This window comes from Balearica regulorum, chromosome 13, assembly GCF_011004875.1.
Source record: "Balearica regulorum gibbericeps isolate bBalReg1 chromosome 13, bBalReg1.pri, whole genome shotgun sequence".
Classification (NCBI taxonomy): domain Eukaryota; kingdom Metazoa; phylum Chordata; class Aves; order Gruiformes; family Gruidae; genus Balearica; species Balearica regulorum.
In genome coordinates this window covers 12,228,126-12,249,568 of record NC_046196.1, presented here as the reverse complement: position 1 = coordinate 12,249,568, position 21,443 = coordinate 12,228,126, and the positions used below count along the sequence as shown (strand labels likewise).

At 36.3% G+C, this 21,443-nt stretch overlaps 1 protein-coding gene across 8 annotated transcripts in view; it reads left to right on the top strand.

Annotated features, from left to right (window-relative positions):
- DPY19L3 (dpy-19 like C-mannosyltransferase 3) overlaps positions 1-17,953 on the top strand; it is a 38,583-nt gene extending 20,630 nt beyond the window's left edge. For 5 of the 8 annotated variants that reach the window (XM_075765990.1, XM_075765992.1, XM_075765993.1 and 2 more), the window contains 7 exons: positions 121-232; positions 793-849; positions 3,245-3,313; positions 6,150-6,232; positions 12,765-12,897; positions 13,617-13,775; positions 14,413-17,953. In XM_075765990.1, coding sequence (XP_075622105.1) covers positions 121-232; positions 793-849; positions 3,245-3,313; positions 6,150-6,232; positions 12,765-12,897; positions 13,617-13,775; positions 14,413-14,574 — 775 coding nt within the window. In that variant the 3' untranslated portion in view covers positions 14,575-17,953. The remainder of the gene's footprint in view (positions 1-120; positions 233-792; positions 850-3,244; positions 3,314-6,149; positions 6,233-12,764; positions 12,898-13,616; positions 13,776-14,412) is intronic. The other 3 variants (XM_075765991.1, XM_075765995.1, XR_012837653.1) reach the window with 2 other exon arrangements.
- The last annotated feature ends 3,490 nt before the right edge of the window (positions 17,954-21,443 follow it).

The following is a 21,443-nucleotide window of genomic DNA, read 5'->3' as shown; positions in this document are numbered from 1 at the left end:
TATTTCACAGTCCTGATAGTCCAAGAAAAGTGTGTTCAGAATTTGTAACATAACTGCTCTCATCAACACAACTTAACAGAGCTCCAGATGATCAGCAAAAACTTGTCTCTGTTCTTCCAGAATGAAGTACCTCTGGACGTCCCACATGTGCGTATTTGCGTCTTTTGGCCTGTGCAGTACAGAAGTATGGAAACTTGTCCTGAAGTGTATTCATCTCTACACATCACAGAGGGTCAGCACTATACTTACAGCATTTCATGAATTTTGTTTTTGCTGTATAGCTAAACCAAGACTCAGAATTATAAGACATCTGAAATGAATGTTGTTTATAGTCCTCTTCAACTGGATATCTTTGAAGTACATTTGTATAAATTTAGTAAGTAAAATGTATTTTCTAGTGGTTTATGTATTAAACAATTCCATTTGAATACACTAGATGGCAATATAGATGCAGCTGTAAAAAATAATTACAATTTTCCTAAAAAAGTCTTAGTCACCATATTAAGAAATCATCGGCAGTCTGAGAAGACCTTTACAGTCTATTATATTGAATGATACAGTGTTTTCCACTGTGTAAAAGATAGATTTAAGTATATAGATATAAATCCATCATTTGTGGTGGGTCTGTAAAAAAGGTTTTACTTGAAAACAAGATCAGAATATGGTCTTAAAATTCAAACTTTTAAAATCCCACCACATGATAAATATGTCAGATATCAATACATTAAAAATTAAGTCCAAATATATGTATCATCAGAATAACCAATTATTATTATTTTTTATTTCTCTTAGACACGTGTGATTAAGTATTCTATACCAGTAATTATATTACTGTACATTTCATATAAGGTAAGAAAATTTTTTTTGTCGATGTTTTGGCATTTTTTAGTTGCATGACATTTTCCTTTTTTCATAAAGGAATGTTGTTTCATAAATAATTACATGCAAGATTTGTAACTGAATTTTAAAAATTGGGATAGACTGTGTAAAGAGCAAGTACCTTTATGCATGCAAAATTGTGTGTAAAGGATCAGTTGGGCTCAAATGTTTGTCTGATTGTATGTGTAAGTTATCAAGTGTGATTTACATGCATTTTATGGAAATGTAAGTTGTCTATTTTGGTTTCAACTAAGTTGCAGATAAGATGCAGATTGTTAAAGTGCATAATGATTAATTGTAGGAAATAATCATAACATTCTATACTGCGGTGCCCCATCTCATATATTTTCAGCTACAGAATTTTTAAACTAGTCGAGTACTTATATTATCTTCAGTCTGTCTCAGAAACAAATTATTATTATGGTCAAATGTTTAAATACATAAAACATTTAAAATAATAATAGGTACAAGATTATTAATCTGTTAGTCTGTCATAGCAGTGAGATTTAGAACATTAATTTATTGGGCATACTGTTCTTTTAATCTGTATTTACAAAGACAAAAAATTCAGATGCTACTTTGATGGAGAAGTTATTTCTGCAATACTTAGTGTGAGATGAGAATAGTTCTGTTAAGTAATTGCCTTCAGAGAAACTCAAGGCAAATTTTATCATTAAAGTTAAAAAGGTAATAGTAAAGCATAACAGTTAAGAATGCTGCTAGTAGAGTTCACTCTGGAAGTCTGTTTCCCCCTTTAAAACAGGGAAACGAAAAGTCAGAAAAATACTGTAACTGTTTAGTAAAGTTACACTTAAATTTTCTTATTACTCTACTGGAGGACTTTTTAGGACTTCTTTTTTTTTTCCATTGGTATGCTGGTTAGGGGAGTCATTTACCATTTTCATCATCTCTGAAAGTGATAGAATTAATGCCATTTCTTTTGATATGAGTGATGCCAACAGCATGACATTCTAATAGGTAGTCTAATGTGACAGATCAACTAGGAATAATTTTCCTCCCACTCTTCATGAGCAGATGTGAAGTTCCTAAATCCTGTCAGATTCAATTCTGAAGTCAGCAGAAGTCACTGATTTTTATAGGCTTTAGATCAGTCATTAGTGGTGCTCAGTCTGCCTGAAAAGCCTCATTTTTTGTGTTTCTTCTAAATATAGGAAACATTTGTTATTGGTATTAAAAATACCATTTTTTTAAAGTGCTCAGTGGGAATAAAGAAATATATCACCTCTCAGTATTATTTTTTTTCTTAAGTCAGTTTTTGTGGTTCAGCTGCCAGAGGAGTGGATATCTTTGCGTGTGTCTTTTCTGCCAAGCTGTAAGAGTTAGTGAGCCTGCAGGAAAGAAGCGTGCCTGACAGAGAGATAAAACTTGTCACCAGATTCCCTGGCGATGGTCAGAATAACAGTTCTTACAGAGTGAGATCCAGAAAGTATCCATTGCTTCTGTGAGAATGTGTTTATATATTCTTTCTCTAAAACCTTTTGAAAAAACCAAGAGTGAAAGTAGATTTTGATAACAGAGACTTACTTATCTTTCTCCTTTCCAGATAAGAATTTAGCTGCTCATGCACTGTGACTGCTCAGATTGCATGAGCAGCTTGCATAGTCACCGCAAAGTTAGCTGGTGGTCATGGCTAGTTTTCTTGAACGAGTAGTAGGGCAATTTTGTGTTTTATTACCTGTTATGGTTACATTTGTCAGAAGAACTATTCTTTATTGCCATTCCTCAAAATAGGAGTTTTATGGGATTATTAATCTAATCCTGAATAAGCCTAATGAAAGCCTCTTTTGAGGCATGTGGTTACTACAGTCCCAAATACATCACTTGAACAATAATTTATTGAGATACAGATGCAGCTACAATGCTCGCTATCTTTCAGATTTCAGGTACAGTATGTTTTGAGACCTGTAAGACATGTATATTTCTGTTTACACAAGTTTTCTTCATTAGTATAGCGCAAACATCTTTTAGATAAAGTGAAAGTGCTGAAGTATTTCCATGCATACTTTAGCTGTGCTGCAGATAACACACGTATATAATGCAGTACTAAATATTATTTATGTTTCACTTCATACCCTTTATAGATAGATTTCAGCTGTGTCTGTGTCCATTGCATTTAACTTCAACGGAATAACCCCCATCAATTTGTATGTCAGTCATTCGTAAATAAATTGTTGGTACTTAAAATTAGTTCCTGAGGTTCAGCAAGTCTATAATTTCTGGTTTTGCCAAATAATCTTAATTTTTTCTTTGCTAGTAAACTATCCATTCCTGTAAGTTCTCAAACTGCATTTTTATCTTCATCATGGCCACGTATTTTTGCTCCAAACATATACATTTATTGCAGCACATAGCGCAACATACACCAATGATTGGAGCAGTCTTCGGCTGTACTGAAGAGCTCCCTGTATGTACAGTATGTATTTATCCTTTAAACCTGAAGTTCGTAAGCTTGACAGTCTATTATTTCTATTCATAATATCTAATCCTGTTTCTCAAAGGAGATTCTTAATTGTCATTCTTAGGGTAACAGTAACTATAAATAATGTAGTAGTACGTGCTTTTTCACTTAAGAGACCAAAGCATTAATGCTTATAGTTTTCAAATTCAAAATAAATGTCCTTGTATTTGAGAAGTATTGAACTTCCATAATCATCAGTGAAGTGTTCAGCACCTCCAAGTTTGTGGCTAGCACAATTGTCTAACTGTGGACTTTCTAGCTAGAATGAAAAAGATAGGCTGTTTGTGGGGAAAAGCTGCAAGCCTTTAAAAATCTCTGGGTTCTTATCACAGGCATTGAGTTAAAAATTGTCAAGTGTATATGCTCAACATGTATATATATATCTGGGGATAGTAACTATTAATAAATCAAAGTACACTGAAAATCCAAAGCACACCACACATTCAATAAGAAACTTAAGCATTGTTATACTGGATGAAATCCATGATCATGAGCCAGAAGGATAACAAATGTGAAAGACAGCTGAAATCTTCCTACAATATAGAGAGTTGGGAGAATGTTTTCACTCACAAAAGATTTAATTTTACTGCTGAAAGTTAAAAACTGTCTTGTATCCACCAAGGAGCTAGGGTAGGGGAACAAAAACTTCAGTACCTAAATCACCTAATAGTTCAATTTCTTTCTATAGTCTTGTCATCAAGTTCAGAGTTTATTTCATTTATTTTTGTAGATTCTAGGTCTTAGTGATATTTTTCAATGAGTAATTACATACCTTAGAAAAGATATTCCCCATTATCAGTATAGAGTATGCCACCTTTCCATTTTATTGGCTTTTTGGTTTTGATGAAATTCAGCAATATCATTTCATATTACCTTTTCCTATACAAGTATTTTTTAAGGCTCTTGGAAATTACAAGTCCTTAAGATTTTTACAGTCCAGAACAAAATTCCTGTGTTGCTACCTCAGAATTCTCTTTTTAAATTCAGTGATAGCAAGCCCCGCTACCAAAATTTTCCTCCAGTGAAAACTGCTTGTACTCACTCACAACTTGCAATAGTATGACATTGCGACTTGAAAAACTTACATAGATTAGTTAACGCCTTATAGTAGTCCCAGCATTCAGTAGACAGCGCAGTGTCATTAGATTCTCAGTAGATTGCAGGGCAGGTTTGCAGCATGTTCTAGAAGCGAAGCAGAGCCCATTTCTTTCTGTCTCCAGCCTGAAGGACTCCAGGCTCTCCAAATGTGTAGCTATCCGGGGTCATTTAGCAATGAAGAGAGAAAATTTTGATTCCTTATGAGACTACAGTCTCATTTCACAACTGCTTAATTTATTTACTAATCTCTCGAGAGATTCTCTGAAGAGCAGAAATGTGTCTATTATAATATTACTGTACTTCCCAAAACTGTGAGGTTGTGATACTGCCATAACTATGTTGTAGATGTTTCTCAGTCTAACAGCTGGTATTACTTTAACAAATGTATCAAATAAACAGTTAAACTAATAAGTATCTTCACTGGCCCAATTATATCTCCTGCTCCCCAGTCCTCCTACATAATTACAGTTTTAGTGAAAGAATGCATATTTTTGCTAAGTAGCTCAGCAGCATCACATTTAAATTCCTTCTGAACTCTTGGATGAATATTATCTAAATTGGATGATTTATGGCTTTTTAGATTATCCGGCAGGTTTTCTTACACTTTTTCCTCTGACATTTCACTTTGCAAGCCAGCAATCCTTATTATCTAAAGAAAGCAGGTTTAGGAATAGGTTTCACCATAACATCCTCTGTAGTAAAGACTGATGCAAAGCAATCAGTTAGTCATTAGCATTGTCATTATCTTTCTTAATTGCTCCCTTTTGCCCTTGAATATTCACTAGCTTAAACAACAAGAAACCCTTAAATAAATCTTTGTTCTGTTAGCATTTTTTGGGGCAGTTAAGCTTTTCAGAATCAATTTCAATCTTTATTTCTCTCCTCTGAATTTGATTTATGTATTCTTTGTCTTCAGTAAATTCTGAAATGTTTTCCCCCAATAGTGTATCGGATGTTGCCGTTCAGTCACACTTCTCTTTTTTCCTTCAGTGGTTCTCTTTGAATTCAAACTTCTGAAATGCCATTAATAGCACCCACAGCACATCTAATGATTTTAACTTCCGATACAGATTTCCTACCTATTTTATTATTTAGTTGTAAGTTGCTTTTCCAAACTTAATTCCTAGGGCCTTTCCTCCTCCTGTAATCATAGGCATTATTTCACGGTTTGGCTGTTACATATTGAACTGTTACCTGATGCCTCTTTGTCTTGTTCCTTTTCTTGAAGCTTTGTCAAGAAATAACTTAAAACATTAACATTCATCCTATAGTCCAGGGAATTGAATTGTTTTGCTTGTAAGGTAGATACAATGCACAACAGTCATTTGGTGGCAACTTTTGGTTTCTCATCAATTTTAAGATACAAACTGATCTTAACTAAGAGAGTTCTGGAAACCTCCAGTGAGATGCACATCTGAGAAAAGCTGTTCTTCTCAGGCTCACCACAACAGTTAATTCTGTTCCTCCTAGTCATCTGGCAGGAGCTGCAGATCTCAAACACTGGAGCCGTATATTCATACTGCAATGACAACCACGTATCCTTCGTAAGAAGGGTAGATACGCTTATGTCTTGCAACTTATCCCTGAGCTGGACAAGATCAGTTACCAGCTAAGAGGAAATAATATGTTTCAACATCCAGAACTTGTTGTGTTCATTCTGTCTTCAGTTTGGTTTATTTTGTTTTCATTATAGTTCTGGCCAGGAATAATGGATGAACTGTCAGAGCTGAGAGAATTCTATGACCCAGACACTGTGGAGCTGATGAACTGGATTAAGTAAGAGGATTTTTTCTCTATTTAAGTTAAATGCTATTTGTGTAGATCTAATGTTCTTAGTTATAGTGTTCTCCTTATTTTGTCACAGCTCATCAGTGAACTCTGGTGACCCATGGAGATAGTTAAGAATGAATGGGCTATCAGGAGGTTAGCATACTAATGGCTGTGGAGAACAGCTAGATGCAGAGTCCCCCAGGCTGCTCTGCTCTGGTTCAGTGTCATGCTGCTGTATTGCCTGGGCATCAGGGAACCAGTTGACTCTGTTTGCTCCCATAAGCACACGCAGTTTTCCCAGCCAAAAGAGGTCCATTTGAAGGTGTCAAGCTTCATCATATTATAGCTACCTCTTCACATTAATAGATTTTTGCAGTGAAATAATTTTATTTCTAGTTTTTCCTTCAACCTGGTTTCCTTCTCTTTTCAACTTTGTAATTTTAAAAAGCTTGGATGTACAGTTGCAGGGCTGGAAAATCTGTACAGTCTGTTTCTTGAACTTTAAAATAATCTGAATTGTTTACACTTAGTAGAATTAATCAAAATATGTGTTCTAAACTGTAAACAAAATATTTGTAATTGAACTTGCCACAGCTAAGCATAGGTGCAAAGTCTCTTTCAGGAGTATGAGTTAATCATTTCAGTCTCACCTCATCACTTCTGCTTTCGCACAGAGCAGAGGAAGGTATTTTTTAGGTGGAAATAATTTGGAATACTGCATGTAGAAGATCCTGAGAAAAAGAGCCAGGTAGGATGTTCTCTGGAGAACCATGAATTTAAGGGTTATGTTCTCTATTAACATACAGTAACCACTAAAAACTTTCAGTTTAAGTCCTGAACAGAGATATTCCTGGCACTTATTTATTTGGAACTCTGACAAAGATTTTAAAAAAAAAAATCAGTTTCATGTTCTGAAGGAAAACATTCTGAAAGTAAATCTGAATTTACTACATTTAGCATTGAACTATTTGACGTATTTCCTTGGAGCCCTGTATTGTGTTTTCATATGCAATGAACTTCAGTGAAACCAGTTGCCCAGCCTGTTCTATCCATAGCAATGTATTTACACTCTATAATGTTGTATTTCTTTAATCCATAAACTAGAAGGAGTAATTTAGAAGTAAAATACATTACAAGCCTTCACTGACTTATTTTGAAAGCAGGCCATGTTTTTTTCCATCATTTAGAATCTTTGCAGCCATATTGACACATTTTTGTGACTAATGTTTACCAGCCAGTTCCATTTAGCACTACTGTTTTATTAAAAGATGGTAAATGTCTGATAGTTCAGATCTCCTGTGTACAATATATGGAGTTATATATAGATTTATACATAAAATATGCATGTGGAGTTATTCCCAGCCATGAACTGGATTTGACTGGATCCGATGAGAATAATTTTTCATATGTTCTTAGTGCTGAGAATGCTAAACTGGTGCTTGTCCTCTTTTCATTTTAAATCATGACAGACAATTACAGAGGGAAATTTTCTACTTAGAATTTATTGTGTTTAGAAATATTATTCATGTAAAGAGTTAATTATCTATGCTTTAAATAAAAGTCAACAAAATTTATGGTAAGTTTCTCGAAGTGGGACAGATTTTCTTAAGTTTTGATGTGTAAGAAAAATATTTTACTATACTAACGCTTGATAGTTCTGCTGTAGTTAATGATCTGTCAAGGTTGGTGTCAGGAACTAATCATTCATTATTAAAACTCGGTATGAGAAGATCTAATTTGTCATTTATAGCAGTGAATTAGGAATAACTCATCTGTCTTGCAATCTCTCCACAACAAGAAAACCCTTCTGTCTGCTTAGATCTAAATGCATATTAACTTGTCCAAATATACAATCTGAATAATAGCCAACTATTAGTCTGTCCACTATGAAGTGTCTGCAGATGTATTTTTTACTCTTCCCCTTACTAAAATTACCGCAGCATTTTCAGGAAGATATACTGGTTTGTATCTTTACAACACAGTTACTGCATAGGACTGGTCTGCATCTATTGCAGAGTGCAGGTTTTTTTTACATAATGATCTCGCATATCCCAGTCTCTTGCTTTTTCCTACCCACCACCTCATTTTCTTAGCTTTTTTTTAAAAAAATAAGTCAAGAAGGTCCTGCCAGTGACCCAGGGATAGTTCACAGCTGTGTTCCCAGATGGGAGGTATATTAAAATTCTTAGTTTTGGTCTTTCTCCCTAAGACAACAGGAACAACATGCTCATTTGTGAGATGGGGAAGAATATCAGTAGAATGAGCAAATCAATAGCGTGAACTTCCCTACTCTGTTTACTTCTGGTAAGTGTTTAAGAAGCAATGTCTTCTGCCTTTAAAGGGGAAACCTGTCTAGAATTGTGGAATATTTCATAAGCAGTTACCAAAAATCATCAAAAAGCTTTTTAGAAATCTCAGACCACAGCCAAAACAGTGGAGAAGTTAACTGAGACTGAGATTTGGCAGAGCATAGTTGTATGTCAGCTGTACTTGAAACAGGTGTGGGGGACAAGCAGGCAAATTTTTTTATTAGTGGAAACCCCACAAATCTCCAAAAGGCTCCTAAGGTTACAAAAATGGAATACCCATGTTTCAATGGTGGTTCTTTCATTTAGTAATTTAGATTAATGGCTATATTTTAATTTCAAGCCAGCTATAAATTTTAACTCTTCACTCTTACGTGCCTGATTTTCAAGGGTAATCACACTGAAATCAACACATATTCCAGACTTTAAAGGCAATATTACACTTTTTCTTTTTTTTTTTTAATTATTGTTCTTAAATTCTTGGGTTTATCCTTTGTCATTGACTGATTTGTCAGTAAAATTCAGGCATGAACTTGGTAGTGCCTGAGAACTAGGTTTATACCAACTGTGTAGGTGTGCTCCTTTATGTGAACAAAATATGCATGCATAAAATTGAGGCTGGGACTAACAAAAATGCATCTTGTTGCTCTTTCTTTGTGGCTGTTGTTTTCCATTTTTGCAGTTTTCAGTCTTTCCACACCAGAGGGAAAAAAAAGAACCATGACAGTTTGACTGAATATGCTTTACTGCCTATCACATTTGCAGCTAAGAATGTAATATTTTAATATAGCATTCTGCAAATAAAAAGACGTTCTTTTAAAGAAAAAAACCCCTAATATGGCATATTTGAGAAACCCTTTTCAGAATCTCCTTTTCTCACACCCTTTTGCTTTGTAGATTCATATTGCACCCAGGCGCTAGTTAAGGAATAATCTGAGATCTGTCAGATTTTATAGCTTTGAAAGCAGACTACAGAGTTCAACTCTGGAGGACTTTTAATAGAAATAGCCATTTTATTTCTAATGATGTAACCTCTAATTGCAACGTTGGCCATTTCTGTAGGGCTTCCTTAAAACCAACTCAAAATAATTCTTCAGCAGCTTAATAAGAGAAAGCATTATTGCCACTTTTAGAGTCTGTGCAAGTTAGGCGTAGACATGTAGTTCCCGTAAAACCTTTTTATTTTTAATGAGTTATTCTTTAGTATTTACATAATTCTCTAAATGGTTAAGTGTAGGTAAAGAAAAGCCTCATGCGATGTATTATAGTGCTTAGTTTACCCATTAGTTCAGCTGTAATTAACTTGTTGAAAGCTTAGAGCTTCAAAAATAAATGAGATTATTTGTTAAAAAATGCCATCAGGTCTGCTTGGAATGACATTTAAATTACATAATGTAAATCAGTTTGACCTGTAAGTCCTTGTCATTATTTAGTGACATTTCGTACAGAATAAATTGTTTGCAGGTTGGGCAGTATGGTATGGAGCTTGGCAGAAAGCTATAAAAACAAATTATCCTTTCATTTTATACATCATTTGTTCAGACATTTGTAAAAATTGCTTCGTTTTTCTATAATAGAGAAGTGTCATTCAGTGGTTTGAAGCACATTAGCTGCCTTGGATACAGACCACAGCAGTTAGTGTCTAACTCAGGTAGGAGTATTAGAGAAAGACGCTTGCATGAAATGTAGAAATCATCCTGTACCTGAAAAATATTCGTTAATTGTCACACCTCCCTCTAGTGGCTGTTTCACAAGATAAACGCTCAGTAACCAGCTGAAGGTCTCCAAGATGTGGTTAAGGAGAGCAGACTGGCATGAAGCTCAGTGTCACCTCCCAGCTTCCAAGTGTCTGTCCCCAGCAGTGAAATCCAGTGCCAGGTTTGTGTCCACTGCCAGCTGGTAGTCCAGGAGTGTCTGGAGCTCTGGTAGTGGCACAACTTGGTCTGGGGACCCTCTGAGCTGGCCCCAGTAAAATATGGGCAGTGATATGTCTTAAAGTGTATAATTTTCTAGGACTTCAAACATGTAAATCCAAGTCTCAGGGAAACATCTGCCTTCACCTGGAATACCTGAATTTGAACTCCATCCAGGACTGAGGCACGTAAGCCAGTTTTTTGAAAAGCAAGCGAGGGTTACTAAATTGCTTTTAAGGCATAGGAAGAGGAGAAGGTGCTGGTAAAACTCTTAAAATACCTGATAACTAAAGAATGCACTCAGCTATATTGCACCTGTTCTGGGAAAGAGTGAATGCTTTTAGAAGGGGAGGAATTGAACTCTGAATCTTCTACATTTTTGACAGGCAGTAAGTTGTGGGAAAAGGGCACTATCACCATTCTCTAGCTTTCTTTTGTAAGAAGAGAGGTATCAGGTTGTTTCTTGGGAATGTATGTTTTCTTGTGGGTTTGCCTTTGGTACTTGTGGAGGGTTTTTTTTTTTTAAGAAAGTTTGATTCTGCAAGTTTGCATTACATTGGCCTCTTCAGGATTCAGAGGTGCAGGATTGCCTTGGTAAAGCCAAGTCAGGAGATAAGTACTGCAGAGCCTTACAAAATTTGAACTAATCTTGAACAAACACAGAAACAGACTTTCCACACCAGAAGTTTCCCAGCCAAGGCATAAACACAGAAACGTGTTGAAGGTGCTTTGAGAATCATCATTTTCATTTAGGTGTCTAAGCTCTACCAAGTCCCTCTGTGAAATCTAGTCCACGTTCTTTTCAGCTTAGTCTAAAGAATTGTGCTTTCCTGCAGATTCAGGGATGAGTCCTCACTGACAGCCTGTCAGGGCCATTACATTTGCAGAATAATAAATTCTAAGATGAATTCATTTCTTTTAATGAAACATTTACTTCATGACACTTGTGGCTTTGAATATTTTAAGTAAAAAAGACATTTTTTGAGAGATTAAATATTTTCAGACTAAAATGAAACTGGCTTTATAAACTGCTGAAAAACTAGTCTATCAGTAAAGTTAAACTGGCCTATTAAAAATACTATCTCTGTCCTTCCTAGATGAGATTAATATACCAGTGCAAGAATTTTTAGGAAGGGTTTGTAATTATTAATTCATTTGCTAAGCATAATCTCTTGAAAGACGATAGTAAAATTTAATACTTATCTCTTAACATTTTCAAGCCAATCACGGAGCTTAAAGAAGACTGAATATATAGCTGTGGTTTCAAAAGGCCCCCTAAAGTCCACCCCAAAGTGTCAGTTATTTGACTACTGTAGGTGCCATACGTGCATGTATGTGGATGTTAGGCAGCCATTCACCTTCCTTTCCAATTTCATTTTACTTGATTTGATGTATGCTTCTTTCTGTTGTTTTAGTCTTCATAGAACTTTTCATGGTTATATGCCTGCTAAGCACTGGAAAACACTTAAACATACTATGACCATTTTTAATTAGCCTAATTATAGTGGTCTCTGTTGCCTGGCATTTTGACTGTCTTTTTGCTATGTGCTTCTGTTGTGCCTTTACATTTATTTTAGGTTATAAACTTGTTGGGGGTAAGGTGAGCAACCAATTATTTTTTCCTTATGGGTATTTAAACAATCCTGAGATACCAAGACTGTTATTCAGATAACAATTCTAGACATTGGCTTTGAGTTTCAGATGAGATCACAGTACCAATAATTGACAGTTTTTCTATCTGGCATCTTCTGCATCCCCCCCGCCCCGCTTTTTGCAACTGGGGTGACTTTTTTCATAATTTCTCTCCCAGAATTGTCATAATAGGAGAATTAATGTCTCTCATAACCAAGTTTTCATTCCAAGTGAATGGTGAATGCCAGGACAATAACAGAAGTTTTAGCATTCAGATTAAATAATCCATTTTGTATAGAATACCTTATATGTCAGACGCAAATCTAAGTCACAATAAGTTTCTTGAAATATTAAAAGAATTAGGATATAGAAATTTACAAATATTCAGAGGCTATATGAACCCAAGAAATATATGAAATATGGAAGTAGTTTGAAATTTTCAGGATCATGTTTTCCCTAATTTTTTTTTACTAGTGCATAATAAATTTTTTATTTGCAGTTAGAGAGTATTATTGTGATTTATCTGCTTCATATTTGAAGAAGACACAGTTGCTTGAACAGTTTGCTCCCTGAATAAAGGAGAGGCAGAAAAATATTTTTTCAGTCTTTTTTTTCCTTCTGATCTGTAACAAGCAATGCAAAAATGCCCCTACAGAGACTTCCTCAGACTTATCAACATTTGTTTAGGTCAAACACTCCAAACACAGCAGTGTTTGCTGGGAGCATGCAGCTATTAGCAGGAGTCAAACTGTGCACTGGACGGACCTTAACTAATCATCCCCATTATGAGGATAAGAATCTGAGAGAGAGAACAAAACAGGTAAGAGTATTCTGATTGTTTAAGCTAATTCTTATCCATATCAGTGGCTCCATTCCAGAAAACACACGCAATTTCTAACGGCACATTGCAAATGACATCATGTGCTTTACTCATAGAATGAACTTCTTTTCAGATACAGTTCCAGAATTTAACTTTTTCTGTGAAACTCACAGTACTTTGGGGATCTGCTGACTTACTTCTGGCAGCTGGTGTATGTCTGAGTACCTGTACCTCAGTACTCAAGCTAGTTCCGAGTGAACTGGTTTGGGTGCTGTTGGCATTAATAGATCCTGCTGGCCAGTTGGGCTGTTCAACCCACATGGAGCATTTCCTGATTTGCCTGAGACTCAACTAGCACATAACATTTTAGATAGAAACCACCTTGAGAAACTCCACACAAAGCTGGAGAGATTGTTTTAAACTATCCTTTCCTATAATTTAGACATTCTGAAGGTTTTACAGGCATCTACCAAGGCGTTTCTGCAGACAGCAGCACCATCCACTGTTTTTGCAGTCAGCAGCAGTACTGCTGTTCATCATAGTAGCCATAACACAGAAACTCTAAGTGGCTCTTGAATGAAGCTTTTTTTTTTTTTTGAAAATACTTAATTCAAGTCACATGGATTATTTCTTTCTCTGGTTCAAGATAAAGGAATCATGAAAGAGCAAACAAGAAATAGTGTTAATGTGTCTTACAGCTTAGTTTTCTTCTTCTACAGATTTATCAGATCTATGCTAAGAGATCTCCTGAAGATGTTTACCAAATACTGCGATCCTTTGGCACAGACTACGTGATCCTAGAAGACAGCATTTGCTACGAAAGAAGACACAGTAGAGGCTGTCGGTTACGCGACCTGCTTGATATAGCTAATGGCCATGTAAGTATTATATACAAAATTTTAAAATACATTTTGCTTAACTTCTTTTTGAAAGACAATTACGATTTGAAGAAGCTTGGGTTATTTCCACTTCAGCATGAGTGTGGGAAGTAGAAATCTAATGGAGCCATTACACATTCTCAAATCACCAAATTGAACACTGCTTGCTTTTAATGGTATTTGATAATTAAAAAAAAGGAGGAATTCAGCCTGGGCAAAATAAGTAACACTTCCTGATGAGCTTCAGCAGTATGCAAATAGTGTTCCCTTTCAGAGTAAATCACTTCATAGCTTCAATTCCCTCAGGATCAGTGGAGGGTTGTATTATTCTATTGTGTCTGGGGAGTTTTCGGGCATTTCTGGGGCTAACATGGAACCACACAGCAGACCACAGAACCCAAAGCAGATACATACTTCTGACGAAGCAGCTTTATCCATAATAGAGACAATGATACTATAAATCTTACTGGTTTAATGTTTTTTTCTTCCTCCTACTTGTTTCATACAGTCACTGTTAAAAAATTTGGCCAGCCTGACCCTCTGAATGTGATGTTGAGGTTGTTTTTAGTTTTGTGTTACTGCCTGTAACTTTGAACTGGCTAAAGATATTTCACAAGTCTGTTCAATTTCATTACAGATCATGGATGGTTTGGGAGAGAATGAACCTGATCTGAAACCTGCGTTGTATCCTCGCTTCTGTGAGGAAATTAAAAAAACCCTGCCTTCTTATACCATACACTTCACTAGAGTGTTTCAAAACAAAACATTCCATGTTTACAAACTTGCTAAACATAAATAACACTTCCTACCATGGCTTCAAGTTCAGTATTTTAATGCTAGAACCCACGTTAGAAAACACAGAGGAAGTTTACAAACACGTTATATTTGTGAGACATTTTCCATTGATGGTTTCTTGGTTAATTACTGTGATTCTTATTTTTTTAGACAGTTTAGTTTTGATAACATTCTTGATGTTGCCAAAATTTTCATAGATTAATAAATAAATGCAAGCAGGGACCATTCTGATTATCGAGTCTGACCTGCTGAATACCTAGATACAATTGTTTTTCAGTTTTAACTGCTGGAAAGACACACAAAATGAGCAGCCTGCATGACCACTGCAGAATAGCTAGCCTATGAAGTTCTGGTCAGCAAATTGGACTTTTTAGTATAAAATTATAGAAATTCAATGAAAGCAGGCCACACTACTCCTATATTGAGTATGCATTATCTTTGTGATTCCTTAAAACAGTCACAAAAGTTAGGTTTTGTCTTACGGTCTGATCCTCTGACAGATCCTTGTGCTCTTTCAGTGCCTCTTTTTTGAATTCTTCGGGAATGTGTGCGGATATGAGTTTCCAAGCTTGTGAGTGTGAGTACAGAATCAGCAAACAAGTTTGAAGAGTAAAACTTTAATCATTGTCCAGCATTTTTAGTGATACAGAAACATACTGTTTTATAGTGTTAAGCATTTAATGATGCAGTGTTATGTATTTTTAATGTAAATAAAGGTCAGCGCATGCTTGATACATGTTGCATGTTTGTATCCTCATAAAATGCGCAGAACAAACAACCAAATTTCTCAGCTTGGATTCTCACAACACTGTTTTCTGTATTTGCTTTCTGAACTACAGGGGATCCTTTTTCTCCCCATGTGAATTCCAGGAGTAGGATACCAAAATTGAACACTGCCAACCTTACAAAAGAAAAATTCATCTCTAAAATCAGCAGGAAACTTAGGTATTTAAAATATGTTCAGGCATTAGAGCTTTGTTTTACATTATTTCAGACATGAAGCAATGTAGTTTAGCACAAAATCATTGTGTCTTTGCTCTTTATCCTAAAAAAGAGATGCTAAAAGTTATTTTAAATTGACTGGGAAGTGAAGACAGGCCTCAATCCTGAGAATTTTGTGATTTGTTTCTATCCTTTGTGTTTTTACTGGCTAGAACTTTGTGAATTTTATTGACTTTCTAAATGCTATGTAGATAACACATGACTTCTGCTGTGTTTTAGCACTGCTTTGGTTTCATATTGGAATTACAGATTAAGTCTGACTGAAAGTCTAACAGTACTCTCCAACTTTAATTAGACATCCACTAGGATCATTTGTTTCTTACGAACAACAGAATTGTAATAATCAAGTGCCTCTAGGCCAATGTTGAATTAACATTTGAACACCTATAAGAGTGTTTGTGGCCTGTGCAAATAACTCAGTTATAATAATTACCACTGCAATTAATTTCTAACGATGGGAAACTTAAAGTGCTACTGATAGCAAACTCCACATTTAATTTAATCAAGATGTGTAATGAGATTAGCTTTCACAACTGAGCTGTGTTCCAGTTCCAAATGATTTAAATGTTTTCCCTTTTCAGTTGTACTAAAGTAAATTACTGAAGAGATGGAGATGGTTATGTCACATGCTCAAACAATTTCATATTCAGTAAATACTCATTAAACAATGTTCAACATCTTTCTGCACTTTCATGCTAACAGAAAAGGAAAGTGTGCTTTAATCAGACTATACTTAAATCAAACATTGACAGTAGCTAGGTTGTTAAACTGAGCAACTGAAACTCCTGAGTAATTTCTAGTCTGTATCCCTTAATGAGGTTGGAGACCACTGCAGTTTAACATAATACAATAATAAAACATTTTAATCAGTATTAAAACTTTAATTAGGCCTGTAATGATGCATGCCTGTTCTTGCTGAAAGCATGGGTCAGTGAATTCCTCAATGAGTGCCTTACAGTAATTGAAAACAAGCACACGTAAGGTGAAGTATGTCTAGGCTGTATTGTCTTATTTTAAAATGTGGTTGTATCTTTCTTTAAAGGTGGAGTAACTTTCTTCTGATTGAAATGAGAGATTCCAAGATGCAGTGGTACCCTGTCATTTTCAGGGTTTACTTGTAGGTAACAGCTGAGACTAAGAAGTCCTGACTGTGACAGTAATTATTTTTAAATAGACTTTTTTCAAAAACACAGTCTCTAATGTTGCCAAAGGAGAAATTTAACCTTTTTGTAGAAACTACCAAGTGCAAATTTATTTTTGTTTTGTTGATGTTTTTTTTCCAAAACAAATAGACTCCAAGCTACCTTTGATCCTGGGAAAGTATAAAAGCCAACAGCTGTCACAATCCAGAACTACTACAGTAACAGTTTCTTGCAACACAAACGTCCTCCAAAGTAGCAGCCAGAAATTTGAAGAGTTAAATGCAAAGTATTTTGGAGATGGCTTAACTCTTGCAGTTTGCAGTCTTTAAAGCTGAGGTAGCTTGTGACACTTTTAAACAATTCCAGCAGTTCCTGTATCAGAAAGATTTGATGCTAAAGGGCAGGGTGTATTTCTGTGACTATGTAGTCAGCCTAGTCTCCTTAAAACAGTAAAATAGAAAATGCCAAGGAACAAATACACTTACCAGCTCAGAAGAAAGCAGAACACACACCAACACACCCCTTGGAGAAAGGGAACAGCTGCTTCTCTGTCCGTGATTTAAAGGCTTGCCTGGCAGAGCAAGGCACGCTGGGAAAGGCTGGAGCCAGCGCTGGCTGGGGCTGGGGCACCGCTGGTAAAAAGGGCTGCGCTTCCTGGGCCGAGAGTTCAGGAGCAGGAGCCTGAGCCTTCTGGGAGGTAGGTGGGGGTTTAGTTGTCTGAATTCTTTTTTCTGCGTCCTGTGTCTTGCCGTGATCTATATTCACTGCATTGACATTGTGCAATTTATTTTTTTTTAAGTAACTTTACTTATTCCTGAACTCCATCGTTGTGATGCACCTTATTTCCAAGTGGCTGCTGTGGCATCACTGTTTCATTGTATTAAGTATGATCCACCCCAGGGAGGTCCCCTGTGGTAATGTGTTTGCCCAAGTCTTACAAATAACTAACTAGTGATGGGAATGGCACCATCATGACTTTTTGTGTATGTTGCCCATTGTCCACAAGGACTTTTAAGCTGTGGAATTGTGGTGTGAATGACTTTTCTTTTAGATCACAAAATGTTAGCAAGTAGCTGGTATGTTTTTAGGGGAGAAAAGCCTTTGAGATCCATAAGTATATTTTCATTTCTTGTTTCAGTGTTCTGCTGGTGAGCTCTAACACAGTTATTTTATAATACATTGTTGTAAAGAGATGTAATGACCATGTATACTAAATAAATTGTGTAATTTGAAAAATCACTTTTTTAGTTGTTTTTATGTTGGGATGGATTGAGAACGGTGCAGGTAGGGAATCAGCTTTGTGTCCGTCCATACAGAGGAAAGTATTTCTCAGCAGGAAGTTTTGACTTTTTTCAAGCTTGTTGTATTGCATGCATCACTGACTGTTTGAATCCTCTTTCTGTTTGAGCAGCTTGCTGGACTTCCTTTCTCTGTTACAAGTTAAAGGTGGATCAGCCATGATTTTTTACCAGTCATCACCCAGTACACTTTGCCTTTAGTGACATCAGTAGGTTGTGGCAGTTGAAGTAAATCTAATTTGCTTTGAGCAACAGAGGTCTGCTTGTTTCCACAGTGTAGCTCAAGCTTTAGTAGTCTTACTCAAAGAAGAAACATGTATGTTCTTTGAGAGAGAAAAATTACATGTATCGAGTGCTTTATTTGAATTAGGGTGTCCTGATAGAGGTAAGCTTTTAAAAGCCGTGGTGGTGGTGCAGCAGGGAGAAGCGGGCTGTGCAGAGCTGTATGTGCAACTGTAGCATGTCTCTTTCTCATCCGTGATGCATGAGTGCAGCCATACCTTCACATGGGTAGTACTGCTCGTAAGGTGAGTCACTCATGTTAATTAGGTACAGGCAGGACTTCTATAAGATTAATTAATGGAATGCAATCATAACATGTTATACTTGTCTAGAGGAGATTTGGGGTTCCAGAGACGAGGTTTCTCCTAACATCCTTGTTCATCAACAGTTACCAATAAGGTGGTCAAGCTATTTATTTAAATCCCCAGGAAATGGCCGTGGGTTTTATCATTTCCATAGTTAAGAAAACACTTGATTTTCTTTTACTCTTCTAATCCTGCTCCTTTTACAACCACAGTTTTCCTTCTAAACCTGCTGGCACTAGCCAGTAGGTCAGCCCTAAGGACAATCAGCTTTCGTGTGGCTTGGCTACATCTTATATACTTGGAATGTTATTTTTAAAAGAGGAAAACCACAAAGATTAATGTAGTTGACAGGCAGCCAGATTAAATACTAATACCCACATGATTATTTACATTTCAGATCTTTACAAGTATTTTATACTAAATAAAATTTTCTTACTACATGTTTAAAGTCTGTAAAGAGCATGGAAGAAGATTAACACAAGTACCAGATTACTGAAAATCCCACCACCTAGGGACCCAATGATTTTTTTATTACTTTTTTTTTTTCTTCCCCCCACCCATGGCAAAGCTTTGTGTTGTCAGGCCAGCTGTCCCTGGGCTTGAGCGATGGCAGTGCTAGCCTGTGATAAGCTTTTTTTTTTTTTTTAGAGGTAGTGAAATATTTGTATGTATCTGTAAATGTGGAACAAGTGAAGATATGATTTCAGAAATTGCACAGTAATTAAAAGAGCAGCATGCAAATTAAAACAGAAATTAAGTGAACTAATTGGTAATCCCTAGAAAGAGGAAAAGTCGGTTTTAATAGGGCATGACAGCTGCAAATGAGTGTGTCCTGTTACTGAGATTGTATCTACACAAGTTTCTACCGCAGTTTTAAAATATTTTCTGACCTTTTGGTTTACACTGTATATTCCATAAAACCTTATGTCTTAACTGCAATTACAGAAGGAGCTCTGAGGTTGTGGTGATGATTATTATTATTTATGTTTGTTTACAAATTAGTGCCATAGCTGTGCTAGGGGAAGAAGCAGTAGTAGAGCGGCAACTTCATGTTGGCTTCCAAATTGCCTGTTTGGGAGGGGTAACAGGAGACATCTCGAGCTCAGGAACGCTGCAGCTGTGCTGCCCGTGTGGCTCCCAGTCACCAAGCTAGAGAGTTGTGTTCTGGCTTGCTTTTAGCATCACCCACTGACCAGTTAAGTACTTCATGGATGGAGTAGGAGCTTCAACAAACAGGACCCAGACCTCCGTATCACAGAATACGCTGTAGTCAGGTTATTTGGGCACATTCCTGGCAAGGTGAGAGAGTTAATTTTTTTCCCCAGGTGCTTAGTAACTGGTTTAGCTGTGAAGCAGTTAGAGCAAAGCACCACTGACTCCTCTGCTGAGTGTGTTTTGTTGCAAATCTCAACTTGGTATTCAGATGGGAATGAATTAAAATCAGACTGGGGAGGAAGAGGAAGGAAACTAACAACTGGAATGTTTCCCTCAGCTTTTCAGACAGATCCGCATGGAGGACTCATGTCTGTGGCAGTATCTGATCAAGGCCGAGAGAGAAATAATTCAATAGAGTCCAAGCTTTAGTCAACCTTAAATATATGCAAGGAAGAGACATCATATACAGAAGGCTTATTTATTATTTATATGGTGCCTTAGATATGCATGATACTTCACAGGCAAATACAGACAGTCCTTGCCCCAAGGACCTTACAAGCTAAATTAAATTAAAACCAGCCAAAATAACAGCATATCCATAGCAATAGAAAGAACACAAGGTATGCAGACAAAAATTACTGCTGTTTGGGAAAGGAATAGGGTTTTGTACATAACATGTATTTACTTCATTTTCCATATCCTGTTTGTGACTGCTGTGATCGTGAGACACAGAATCTGACATACCTGACTTGTGAATGCTGCAAGGTATTTTAGCCTATGTTTCCTCACAGGTGAATGTATCAGTGAAATTACAAAATCACAGACTATGTACTGTCTGTGCAGCAAAACTATTAGGCACGAGTAAAAATGGCATTTCGCTTTTCCAGATGAAAATGCCACATCATCTGCAGCCTGTGACCATTAGTTCAGTGTGCGCTTAACACTTTCCAGTTTGTGGGTCACAAATGTGTGCACGAATAAGAGACTGTGTAAACATTTCTCATTTGGGAAATGTGCAACTTAATGTAGCCTGCAGATTGCATTGACCTATTTGTTTATGGATTTTAACATATGTATATAGAAAAAAAAAAGCCAGACCTCCCCAAACAAGCTACTGATGCAACTCTAAGAAAAGCAGTTTTAATGTCTCTTACAATACATAGGTTTAAGCTTTAATGAAACAAAACAGATTATCTTAGAATCTGTGATATAGTCATATTATAAGCTGATATGTATATGATTTACATATAATACATAAACAGCATAAAATAAGATTGTGCTCTTGCTGCACTTTATTCCATTTATTATATGAGTGGTCTCAATTAAAAAAAATCCAAATTAATAATTTTATGGAACCTTCTCTCTTCCAAATATTGTCAAGTTTAAAAAAAAAATCCAGAATACTAGCTGGACATTAAACAGTCTGAAAAAGGGACCAATAATTTAGAGCATAATATTCTACCCCCTGCAACCACTGTTAGTTTTTCCCTGTATTTCTCTGTCCCCAGTTGACCGTGGTTTTCTACTAAAATGTATCTGAGGGAGGCCTGTATTAAGTGCTGCCACGCATGGCTTTTGGAAAAGCACCGGCTTGGAATCATTAGACTTCTGGCAGGGTTTTGTTTATCATAGGATATTAGCTTTAGAAGTGCCAGTGGTGGGTGAAGTTCTTTCCTCCCCCCTCCCCCC